The 13205-nt window shown below is 38.8% G+C and overlaps 1 protein-coding gene across 1 annotated transcript in view; it reads right to left on the bottom strand.

Annotated features, from left to right (window-relative positions):
• Positions 1 to 13205, bottom strand: part of ZMYND11 (zinc finger MYND-type containing 11) — a 157671-nt gene that overhangs the window by 18162 nt on the left and 126304 nt on the right. The window contains exons 7-13 of the mRNA XM_065397685.1: positions 9021 to 9098; positions 8462 to 8554; positions 6739 to 6826; positions 5410 to 5465; positions 4471 to 4548; positions 3793 to 3911; positions 1442 to 1649 (exon numbers count right to left, since the gene is read on the bottom strand). Of these exons, the coding sequence (XP_065253757.1) occupies positions 1442 to 1649; positions 3793 to 3911; positions 4471 to 4548; positions 5410 to 5465; positions 6739 to 6826; positions 8462 to 8554; positions 9021 to 9098 (720 nt within the window). The remainder of the gene's footprint in view (positions 1 to 1441; positions 1650 to 3792; positions 3912 to 4470; positions 4549 to 5409; positions 5466 to 6738; positions 6827 to 8461; positions 8555 to 9020; positions 9099 to 13205) is intronic.

The raw sequence follows: 13205 nt of genomic DNA on the forward strand, positions 1-13205 counted from the left end.
TGAGATACCCGGAGTGTGAAAGGCAGCATACAAAGCCAAATACAATTCCAAAATGAGGAGTATGTACAGTCAGATATATTTTCTGAATTAGTGATAATGACCTCATAACTAATGAGCTGTGGAGTGAGTAGAATCTATGTGTGTGTGTGTGTGTGTGTGTGTGTGTGTGTGTGTGTATATGTTACTAATTCTCTAATAAATAACAATTATTTATTTCATTTACACTATTTATGCAATTTGTCATTGGTATGCTCAGGCAAACGGGTTCTGCATTCTGGAACAAGACTCTAATCCTGTATCGGGATTCACTGGATTGATAGAAAGATTTTTGTTTTTTTGTTTTTAGGAAAACAAACATTTTTCTGCTTGTTTTTGTACATTAGAAATTCAGGTCCTTTCTAGGCTGGAAAATGCTCTGATTTTGTACCGTGTCATTAAACTTTGGAATATAGGCCAAGAATTTAGCAAGATTCAAACAGGAATGAGGGGGGATTTGATTTGATTTGATAGCTGCTTTCAACTACCTGAAAGGGGGTTCCAAAGAGGATGGATCTAGACTGTTCTCAGTGGTACAGATGACAAAACAAAGAGTAATGATCTCAAGTTGCATTGGGGGAGGTTTAGGTTGGATATTAGGAAAAACTTTTTCACTAGGAGAGTGGTGAAGCACTGGAATGGGTTACCTAGGGAGGTGGTGGAATCTCTTTCCTTAGAGGTTTTTAAGGTCAGGCTTGACAAAGCCCTGGCTGGGATGATTTAGTTGGGAATTGGTCCTGCTTTGAGCAGGGGGTTGGACTAGATGACCTCCTGAGGTCCCTTCCAACCCTGATAGTCTATGATTCTATGAATTGTACATTTATACCTATAACAAGCCTAATCAGAGTTATAATTAATCTCTAGTAATTACAGGCCAGGATGTAGGTAGTATTTAGTATCACATTCTTTCACCTTCCTCTGGAGCATCTGATACCATCAATGTCAAGGACAGGACACTGGAGAAGATGGACTTTGGGTCTGCTCCAGTATGGCAATGCCTATGTTCCTATGTCTGGAGAACTACTGAAATGGTGACATCACAAGAGTCAACAAAATGAAAGCTGAGCAGTTGTGGAGAGAAGAGATTTTCAGTAGGACAATTTAAACTCTTTGTTTTAATTAACACTTATTTAACTTTAAGGACCTTTGCTCATTCAATCAAGGTGTTAAGAGTTCCCAATAAATATCCCTGAGACTTCCCAGAGGTCATCCAGCAAAACCTGGGAAAATGATAACTTTATATTCCTGGTATTTCTAAAGTATTAAAAAAAAAAAAAAAAAAGTAACCTGCCTTCTAGTCTCATCATAAAGAAGTAAACAGTGCACAACTTAAAACTAACTTTTAAAAATTCCATTGCAGGTCACCTTTCCGTCATTTAATAAATTATAGTAGTTGAGTACTCACCTGCTCATTGCTGGTGGAAGAGATACTGGATTCCGCCTCCTCCTCACCTTTATCTTCATTCTTAGACTTCCAGAATCTCCCATCACGAAGGAAACGCTGGTGCAGTTCCAGTTCATCACATGCTTTTTTCCAGCCCATGCTGCGCTTCACATGCAACCGATGGATATTAACTGTGATATCTTGAATGTTTTCTGAAGGGATCCAGGCCCTTTTAAAGACAATTTAAAGACACAATCAGAAAGCTGAAGGGGAAGAGTGTGTTAATATACATTTAAAAAAAGATTTAGGGTGAGATATTCCAATGAATTTAGTGTTGGGCTAACTGTGCTTCTTCGCACAGGTAGCCCAATGCTCAGTTCTTCTGAAACTCCCCACCTTCAATTCCCATGGCAGTGCTGTATTGGCAGCCCTGGAGGCAGAGTCTACGTTTTAAATCTGTATTTAGGCAACTAACTCAAAGTGGCCAGTTTTTCACAGAGGCTGAGCATCAGTAGGACATGGAGAGACCACGACTACGTGTGCACTTTCTATTCCAATTCAGTCCTTTGCCTCTTTGTTGAAACTGTCAAGATGAGTGCCAAATTCATGCCGCTTGTGTTGATGGTTTTTGTGATCTATCTATCTATCTGGAATTGAATCAAGAGCACCAGATCCTTTTGTATAAATCACTAAACAGCCATCGGACAGTAATTACTTTTTGTCAAACTGTCCCTCCAGTGACTTAGAGACCTGAAAGGTTCCTTAGTCTCTACAGCTGAGATTTTCAATGGGGCCTCAGAGAATTAGATGCCCAGGTCCCAATCAAAGACAATGGGAACTGGCTGCCTAGCTTTTTAGGCCCCTTTGAAAGTCCCAGCCTAAATCATGCCATCAAGGGTACACAGAAATGTAACAAATTATAACTCTTGACATTCTGAAAGGATATAGAAAGGTGCATTAAAGAATATCAGTCATAGCAGTACTAATCTACATATTGACGTGAATATTGTGGTAAGTTAAATACCCAGGGTTAGATCCTCAACTGGTGTAAATATGTATAACTCCACTGAAGACAATGGAGTTATATTGATTTACACCAGCTGAGAATCCAGCTCTTCCTTTTTAAAGTCCATGACTGTAACAAGAGGATGACATTACAGTAGATGGATTTTCCTCTTTACTACAGTATATACTTATGTGTAGAGTTTCAGGTGTTTTTCATCGAACTTCTTAGTAAGAGAACACAACACTTGTGTGAAGCTGTGTGAGCCTAGTGCCAAAACTACAAATGAAATGATTCTCTACTTAGGTATGAAGCTTTTACTAAGGTACTTATGATTTCAATATAAGTCATTCCATGATTTAAATGCAAGTAAGAGATCTTATTCATTTATCTTTGCTAGAAAATCTCCTTGTTAAGAAGTCATATAATAAGCACTTGTGGAGAGGCTGGAGACAGTTGTTTTAAGACATAGTCTATTCTAATATTTACTAGATAAATCAAGTGAAAATATACATAGTCCTTGTTAAATTAAAAAGCAACTTAAATAAACACTTCTGAAAAAGCCCCCAGCTATAAACGTTTCCAGCCTCCCTCATGATGCACTGAAATGCACGACTTTCTCAGAAACAATGAGCCAAAATGTAAATGTTGCCTCACCTCTACAATCATATACACATTGATGCTGTAAAAGCAGCACTGATGTGCACATTCTGCACAGCAGCAACAGCTACATTAATAGCACTTGAAAAACTCTGGGGGCTGTACTATTCTCTTTTCTTATATAATCTCACAAAGTAGCCATAGCCAAATGTTACCTAAATGAACAAGCCAACTCCCTGAAGCCCATAGGTGAAGGTTCTATGTGAAAGGGATTATTTCATTGAAGTTACAAACTTCTGAAAATTGGGGTCCACCTGGGAGTGTTGGCACAATGCTAACAATAACACCAAAATACTTTGTAATGTGTTACATCCCTAAAATGTAAACTTGTGATGCATCTTGTTGGCTAACAACATGTGCAAAGTTAGCAGTTCAGGCACCTAAAATACATCTCAGTTAATGTATGTCTAGTTTGTGTGCAATGTCTTTATTACGGGCTGCTGTGGAGATGAAGAGTCATGTACATAGGAATTAATTTCCTTTTTTACTTTAAACAGTAGAGAATATCCCTATGGCAATTCTGAAAATGGAATCTTCTATGAATCACTCGGCAGCCTGTGATGTCTTACACTGGACTTTGAACTTTCTGAAATAATGATGACAAAGTTAGGCTGGTGACTAGCTCAGCAATGATTTACAACATGATTGAATGGGGTAAACTTATGTCAGGCATGTCTATAACAAGCAGCAGACGGGGTTAATAAATTACCTTTGGTGGTGATGCCCAAAAAAGCGAACATCGACCTGATTGTCCTCTTTCTGCATGACTTTGGCTGGCCAAAATCCAAACCCTTTCATTTTGGCCCAAACCAATTCATGATTAGGTATCTGGCAAAAAAAAAGTGTTTTCTTTATTATTGGGTTTGAAGTATTACATTCAGTCATCCCACAAATATTAAGTTTAGTGTAACACCGGGCTAGTATCTTAAGAACACGGTTGCTTTTTATGTCCAGTGCTCTTTTTCATTCTTATCTTCCTATAATACACAGTATTTCTATGCTAGCCATACTGCTTGGATCAAAGACACTAAGAAAGACAAATTCTGAAAAGTGTGTAACAATCTACTGTACACAGAAATCCTAAGCACGTCAAAAATTATATTAGTCTTCATAGCTTTATCCAGAAACAGCTTTAATTCCTGTAAACTCCTTATTTCTAATGCAACTGCCCGATAACCAAGTTTATTAGCCATATTGTTATTGCTTTGGATTTCAGTTAATGTTTTTACTTGTGTAAAATATCAGAGGTGCAGAGACTAAACAGTACATTTGAAAAAAGCTTATTCTGCTTATTTGAAGCAGAATAGTCAAGAAATGAATAACTCCAGGACTGAAAGTATTTATTTTTAAAAAAGCAAGTAAATAAAAATCTGTGTCAGAAACATACACAAGGGTAGCAGAACCAATTGTCGGGACGTGCATTTGACAAATAGAAACAGTTCTTGCAAAGCTGCAGTTCATCCAGCTGAAAAACAAAAACAAGTAAATCAGCCCATGGGACACTCTCTTTGTGACAGTGCTATTAACTCTTAAGTCGTAAGATTTTTAAGGCCAAATGTTCAGCCCTGCCTGCTAATTTTGTGGAATCAATTCAATTTTGTGCAATCAGTTATATTCATAAAAATAGAGGCAAGTTGAGAGTGGCAGAAATTTTGGCCTTAACATAGAAACATTTTTTCTTTTTTACAAAAATAATGCGAATGGAACTTTGATTTATTTTTAAAGATTATACACTGCATAAGGACAATTTGCATATTTAAAGCACACTCTGAAAGCACTGAAATTAGTTGACTATGAAGGCTGAGCAAACTGGCAGCTGACCAAACACCACTTTTCTGTCCCCTTCAATTTTTCAATTGTCCATCTTGGAAATCAGTCAGAATTTGGCTTTGGGTTTGAATTAAATCAGATAAGACTGACCATTTCTGGTCTAAATATGTGTTTATATATTATTTGGAAACTAAAACTTTACTCCTGATTTCTCCTTTCCATTGACTAATCATGTTCTCTGAATTATGAAGAACTGTAGTTCAGTGAGCAAAGGAATATGATAATAAATTGCAATAAAGCTGTTCTGTGTGTGTGAGAGAGATATAAAACCCTTGCCATGCAAAACAAAAGGAAAAGGAATTAGGAATTCACTGTGAAAAAGTTTAATTTGGGAAAGTTAATAATAAATATTCCCCATTATTTCCTTGCTTTTAGGGGCAACTTAGAAGAAGAAAGAAATCATCATTTTAGAAACTGATAGGACACTATTTTAAAACCAAATTGTTTCATCTGTACCAAATCATCTCTTTCATCTCATTTAATAGATACTACTTACCTCATGGCATGTGTCTTTGTAAAGCATCCTAGCTATATCAGCTTGTTCACTGTCCGCTGTAAATTAAAAATAAATACCATCAATAACCACAATATGAGAACATTGCTCAAAGATTTGCAATCGCCATCATGATGCCTTTCATGCTATAAATATATGCCTTAAAAAAACCTCATTCAGTATCTTAGCTAACATTTCTCCCATTAAATTTCCAACCATCAACTCTATTTCTCTGCCTCACCATCCCCATCATGTCCATCTGTGTATATAAATATTACTGGGGACTTTTAAACTAGCTAACATGTTAAGTAAGCATCTTTAGAAGTGGACTGAGGGATGGGCCACCATTAACTATCTAGATGTCCCACTTTCTTTTTTAAACATGAATGTCCCAGCCCACATGCTGCAATTGTTCTAAAACACCACTCTTTGTTACGACATCCTTATAGAAACACAACTGTCTCTTAGAGGATTACAGCATGCAGTTTATATGGGTCAATTCTAGAAGCTGCCCCTTGTTGTGCCTTTACTTCCAATTATGTATCTCACTGCATCAAATATTCTCTCAACACATTTTGAGTTTTCCATGACTACAAACTAGATGCCTGTATTAAACACAATACTTAATTCCCTGAGAATTCTTAGGCCCAGATCCTCAAAGGTATTTAGGCTCCTAACTTCCTTTGAAATCAGTGGGAGTTAGGTGCCTTTGCAAACCTGGGACGTAACTCTTAGAACCCAATGGATCAGCAAATATATCCTCAGTAAATTGTACCAAGGACAAGTATACTTGCCCTGACACTGCACCTGGCTTGTGACCTGTTCTGGAGCAATTCTTTCTTAACTTCTTCAAAAGAAGTCCATCCATAGCTATGGCCATTTGAAGACTGTATCCATTCTGTAAATGGCCAGAGACTAAACAGGTAGTCAGCACTGCTCTCCCTGGCGATATTCTTAGCAACTGGCCAGCTATTCAGCATGGAGCTCCTCTGGGGTCCCAATCCTCAGACTCTACTGTTTCCCCTTACAGCGTCCTAGGCTGAAGCAGGAATAGATTGGTAAGGGGGTAGAGGTGCTCCCATTGGGAAGGCCAGCTGCAAAGAAGGTGGTACCAGGTATAGGGGAAGTGAGGAAGGGTGGGCACCACTGTAGAAATGAGTACTAACACAGCCTACTCTGCTAATAGCCACAGACTCTCAAGGTGGCCTCACCCTCTCTTAATTAGCTGGTCCCCAAGTCTCATCCAAAGTGGTCAGTTTCCTAAGAGTAAAGACACTGAGATCTATTTCCTGAATCAAATTAATGAGAAAAATATTAAATGTAATACTCTACCTCCATAGAAAATCACCGTGTTGTGTAGAAGCAGCTGAGCATCTGCTTTGAACTCCTCATAACTCCTGTATTTTCCTTCATTTACTTTCTACACAAAGCAAAATATAGAACTATGAAAACTACTGGTGGAGTGACTTGTGCGTATTATGCACACATGCTCATACAATAATATGTATTAGGCAGACAAGGTGAGTTATTGACATTGCTATGGCTCACAGACGTACTTATAACACTTCCAGGATTAGTACTGCACCTACCTGTCCATACCTCAGTAGGTGCAGTACTTGTCCAGTTCTTGGGTGCTTTAAAATTAACTTAATTAAAGAGGGGAATTTTTCTCAGTTATAACAAGTAAATCTCGAATCTGGAGTAATCCCATTCACTCCCATGGTGTGTAACAGAATAGACTATAGCCCACAGCATTTGCTCAAAGATTTGCTCCCTGTGGGACAGTGCTTTGCATCTTAGTTTCAATCCAGCATTTCATCTTAGTTTCAATTCAGGGTTGAGCACCCATATACTTTTCTAAGGGCCTCATGTTGCAGCCACCATTTTCTCAAAGGATTAACTTTCAAAGCCCATAACTTTAAACCATAACAGAGGTTTGCATTGAGTCACACAGTGCATTTTTCTAGCCCTGCCCAAGCTGAGCATGCTATGGCTTTCTCCACTCTAGTAAAACATTCTTATCTGTGCTACTGTCAGTTGCACTGCCTTGGTGATAGCACCTATGAGAATTCTAGCATAGACAATGTTCTGTCAATTTCTGGCATTTTTGCCAGGGTCAACCAAACCTGCTCTGAGCAAATCTAGATCACATGGTGCTAAAATGCCCAAACTTTCTACTCTGGCAACTTCCACGTCTGGAGGAGTGCAACTGGTGGTAGTTTCACGAAAAAATGTTAGTGCAGACCTGGCTTGTGCATGTGTGACTTCATGTTTCAAGCAACACTGAATTCTATTTTATAATACTGAAAATCAAGAACCCCCACATCTACAATTAAAAAAACCAACAACAATAAATAGCACAACATATCATATCATTCAATATTCAGTAAGGTATTAATCTTTATAAGGGAAGCCCCCAACTCCTTTGATTTAATAAGTCACGGACTGAATCACCTTACAGAGAAAGGATTATATATTAACTAGTATTTTAATTTTTGAAGAAATTAACATAAAAGGTGGTTCAAGTCATTCCTGCTTTTTGTGATCAACCAAAATGTTTGGCATTTTATGAATCATCATGATGTTTGGAAAGCAGATGTCTATAACTGCTTTAACAAGAAAAAAATGGAATATTTGGTCAAACATGTTCTTATGGCTTGTTTCATTAGCCATTTTACTTATTGGCCAGATTTTCAAACTTAGATGCCTAACTTTAGGCACCTAAATCCATCTTTAGGCAACTAAATAAATAGCCTGATTTTTCGGAGGTGCCGAACACCTATATCTCCCATTAAAATCAATGGGAACTGAGGGTGCTCTGTGCCTCGGGAAATCAGGCACATTTTTAGGTGCTGATATAAGGATTTGGGTGCCTAGCTTTAGTCACCCAAGTTTGAAATGTTTGGCTATTATGCTTATGACAGAAGCCATAGCAGAAACGACCATGGAAAGAGCTAAATAACAAGGATTTGTACTTTGGTTCATAAAATTCTGGCTTCACTTTTAAAGACAGAACAAAATTTCGCATAGGAAATCAGAAAGTATGTGACTGTACCTCTTGTATAGTAGGAACATCGACAGCTGAGTGCACCAGCCTCCTATACATTGGGTGCTTGTTGTCCTTCCCCTTCTTGTTTAGATCAATAGCCTGAAAGGACCAAGAGACAGTATGTGAAAAAGAATTATTTCACTTTATATTAATTTAAGTACTTCATATAAGGAACAGGGAGCCATATAATCGCATGCAGAGGTGGAGAAAGGGAAAGAAGTGTTTCACCTTGATTTTGTGTCTCTGTAAAATCTGAAGAGTCTCCATTCCACTGGAGGTGTGGGCACCTTGCATAGGCTATTCCAGCCAGAAATATGAATAATCTGTATACTGGGCCATGGGCTGTACATGTTGAAACACATAAACCATTTCATAGGAGGATGTGTAAAGGAATGGCTCTTTGTGTTCCCTGCTCCCTTGCACACTTATGCATGCGGTGACCATAATATGCCCCTAATTGAATACAACATATTTAAAAAGGGGACATTAGAAACATCTCCCAACTCTTTACTACCCTCTCTATGCAAACCACTGCCGTGGAAAAGTGTCATTCTTTCAGACTCACCCGCTCCTTCATACGAGAGACAATGAATCGCAGGTATGTGCTCATCTCTTGCTTGCTTGTGTTTTTCTTCTTAATACTCTGTTTAAAAAAAAAAAAATACAGTCAACTATTTTTAAAAAATCTGACTTAAAAAAACCACACCAGCAACCCTCTGTATTACAAAGATTTTTAAAAAGGTACATTTGCCTCAGATTAAATCATACAATTAGTTAAGGAAAATCTCTTCTTCAAAATTGGTAATGCTAATGCACAAGAGTAACAGTCAAAGCATCGTGGTGATAAATGAATTATGTACTTTGCTGAGGACTTCAGTTACAGAAGAATTATGTACTTTATTTCTATTTAGTGTGTTCTTAATGCCTCGTCAAATGCTCTCACACAAAAAAGTGCAGAATTACGTTGTCTTAATAAAATGAAGTAATGAAGAAAGGCTAGGATCAGCATAAAATTAAAATGTATTATTTAATGGTCAACTTATCAGCAAGGTATTAGTATCTACCGCAGGGGTTCTCAAACTGGGGTTGGGACCCCTCAGGGGGTCATGAGGTTATTCATGAGGTGGGGGGGTCACGAGCTGTCAGCCTCCACCACAAACCCCACCTTTCCTCCAGCATTTATAATCGTGTTTTTAATTTATAAGGTGGGGGGGGGGGTGTCGCACTCAGAGGCTTGCTATGTGAAAGGGGTCACCAGTAGAAAAGTTTGAGAACCACCGATCCACCGAAAGACAGGAAAAAAGTTGGGGGGAAAAAAAAAAAAAAGCCAGTACCAGCTGCAAATGATATGCTTACTAGGCAAGCAGAAACCGTTTAGCATGAATTAAAGTAGAGTATTGCCACTACAGCTATGAGTAAAGTGATAGCTCCCCTTTGCTCTTTTCCCTGCCTCCTGTAGGTCTTCCACATTTAAAGTAGAGTTCTGTGCTGAAAAGAGACTGTAAAAGCAGCAATGTGGGGTTCCATGTTTATGATCACTCAGTGATTTCCATATGATCACTTCACAAGAAAAAAGGATTTTTTTGGTTTTGTTTTTCCCTACCTCCCAGTCTTGAATACTCAGCCTGGTGACTGTGTGTTAGGTTGAGTTCTTACCTTCTCATGCATTTCATTGTCACCACTATGAAGATTTTACAGACTAAATTAGGCTCAGAGTTACATCTCTGTAACCTCCAGGTCTTCAAATTATGACTTCGGTGACACCTGTGCAAAGCATGGTCTTTAATAAGGTTTGCAAAGGTGCAACTGACTGGAACTTAGCAAATAATACTCTTTGTGATGCACAAAAAGGAATAGAATCCAATTCATGCCATCTTAGCTAGGCTGGCTCTGCAAAAGCTAATGGGTAAAAATGTATAAAATCTTATTTCTCTCACTGGACTATTAAGGGATGCCTCTGAATACACCAAGGGAGCAGATCTGTTGAGTATAGAGGTACCATTTTTACATATTTACTTTTTATAATTACACTTTGAAGGCCAAAACCCTTGCATTTTAAGGTTAAAAAATGGATAGTATTTGATTGAGTCTCATTTTGCCTTTACTCCTTCTGAAATGTATTGTCAGCCAACTATAGGCTTTTCTGTTACGACAAGTGCATAACCTGCTCGTCTCAGGACTTATATGATGTCCATTATATCTTTCTTAAAACGAAGGGACCTAAGTTGGCTACAGTAGTCCAGCATGCAAACCATTGTTTAACCCGATGGATATCCTTAGAGAATTGGGCTCACATCTTTATAATACACCTCTACCCTGATATAACGCGACCCAATATAACACGAATTCGGATATAATGCGGTAAAGCAGTGCTCCAGGGGGGCGGGGCTGCGCGCTCCGGCAGATCAAAGCAAGTTCGATATAACGCGGTTTCACCTATAACGCGGTAAGATTTTGTGGCTCCCAAGGACAGCGTTATATCGGGGTAGAGGTGTACATCTCAGCAGCCTAAATACTATAGTTTTAATTGCTACTACATACTAAACATACATCTTTATTGTGATATCCATATCAACACTTAAGCCTTTTTCCTCACACAACGCTGCAAACATGAAATGAAATTCACCACTGTGCAGAGGGCCAGCCCAAGGCTAGTCTAGCACTCATGTCATACCTAAGCCCTATGTTCAGGGCTTAAGTGGTACATAGGTCTTTTTCTAGCCTCTGTATGGAGGTGAATTTCATCTTTAGAGCTCAGCTGCATTTATTTTGTCAATGTGCATTACCTTACATATCTCCATGTTCAATTTTACCTGCTATGAGACTACCCAATCTGTTTAAATCCATCTCAACTGCTATGTCTCTAAAACATAACAGTTCTACTCCATGGAAACCTAAATGAGCATTAAAAGATAATTGTGAACTAGCTGCTGTCATTTTAAGGTTTTAAATAAGCAACAGAGTGCAATGTGTGTGCTTCTAATGACACAGCATTTGAATAGACTGAAACTCATTAGGATACAATAAAATTCACTTGCCTAGCCCAGTCTCTCTCGCTATATCCCTTTCTAACATAGTCTTGAATTCATCATCTGCAGAAAATGTCCCCCAATTAATATGAATATTTTTTCTGCATTGGTCTGCAGGACAGATTTGTAAAGAGAATATATAAGATAAATGGGTTGCAGTCTGATACCTAAGGCTTTAATAAAAGACAGATATCTGGCTTTGCTGTTAATCACAAGTGGAGATGAAAACTACAGTACCATAATTAATTAGCCAGTTTGGCCAGGATCTGTCCACTTCTCCCCAATTCTCTACACTGGTTTATTTTAGGAAAAATCTTATTTGCAGTTTTGACATCTAAAATTCATTACTTTTGAGATTTTAAGTAATGAAAGCCAAGGAGCCAGCAAAATGGCTTTTTACTGTTTGTTTAGTCTCCTGGCTGTACAACTTTCAATCACCTCTTTAATAAACTAAATTATTATCAAGACTTTTCTTTTACTTTTCCACAAAGATTTGCCCTTCATCAGACATTTGTTGCTCATGCGCAGTTTGGAAGTCATGTTGGGAAAATGTGTCACTGAAAGTCTTCCTATCATTTAAAAAAGCCATTACATATTCTTATGGTAACATGCAAAATTAGTACTTCTAAATACTAAAAATATTTTTAGAGTAGTCCAACTCAAGCTACTTAAAGCAAGAGGATGGATAATGTTAGATCTGGGGCCTGATTCTCAGTCATACTGAAACTCAATTACATTGCTCTGGCAGTGCAAAGGAATAGGAGTAAATTAAAATCACATCCACTTTAAAGACCCTTTCACATAGACAGCACAGTATAAAGGGGTCTCAGTGTAAATGAGAATCAGACCGGCGCTCTTTTAATCTCTCATTTTTTGGGGTGAGAAAACAGTATGAATTTGTGAACTTTTGAAGTCGGAAGAACCAGGCAGAGTACAGTGAGGCAGTACACTCTATAAGCCTTCTCACACCTCTGCTAGTGCAACCCTTTCCTGCCTGGCAACAGCCCTTCTGTTTAAGTATCAAGCTTCTCAAGAGCAGATTATCATGGCCTGATCCAACTCCCACCTGAAGTCCAGGGGGAATCCCTACACTGGTTTCATTTGGAGCTGGATCAGGCCCTCAGTCGTGCCAATTTATCAAGTTATTTTGCTGCCATGCCACCTTGCCTTGTGATCCCATCCGACTGTAAAGAGTTGGCTTTGTTAGTGTGTATGTATATAGTGCATATATATGTATGTGGGAAGAATCTAGTATAGGAGTTCTCATGCAGAAGATGCACGTGCTTTGGGAGCTAAAGGACCAAGGTTCTAGCCTGGCTCCTTGCTTATGTGTCCATGATTTATAAGTCACTTTTAAACATGGGACTTGAGTGTTTCGAAAATGCTGCTCTTTAATCTGTGAATCAGTTTATATTTGGAAAATGCTTTGGGACCCTTTGGAGTGAAAATTTAAGATCTGTTGTGAGTAGGGCACACATGGCAGTGGGCTGGGAGTCAGGGCTCCTGAGATCTCTTTCCAGCTCTGTCACTGATTTGGCAAGTCCCTTAACTCTGTATTATACTTAAGGCTGAGAGTTTGCCATGGAGGTCACGGATTCCGTGACTTCTGCAGCAGCTGGCGTGGCTGGTGCGGGGGCTGCCCGAGGAGCTCAGGCAGCCCCTGGGCCAGCCGCACTGGCCGCTGCTGGGGCAGTCTCAGGCCACTGCCCTCCTCCCTGCCC

This window comes from Emys orbicularis, chromosome 2, assembly GCF_028017835.1.
Source record: "Emys orbicularis isolate rEmyOrb1 chromosome 2, rEmyOrb1.hap1, whole genome shotgun sequence".
In the NCBI taxonomy this organism is placed as follows: Eukaryota; Metazoa; Chordata; order Testudines; family Emydidae; genus Emys; species Emys orbicularis.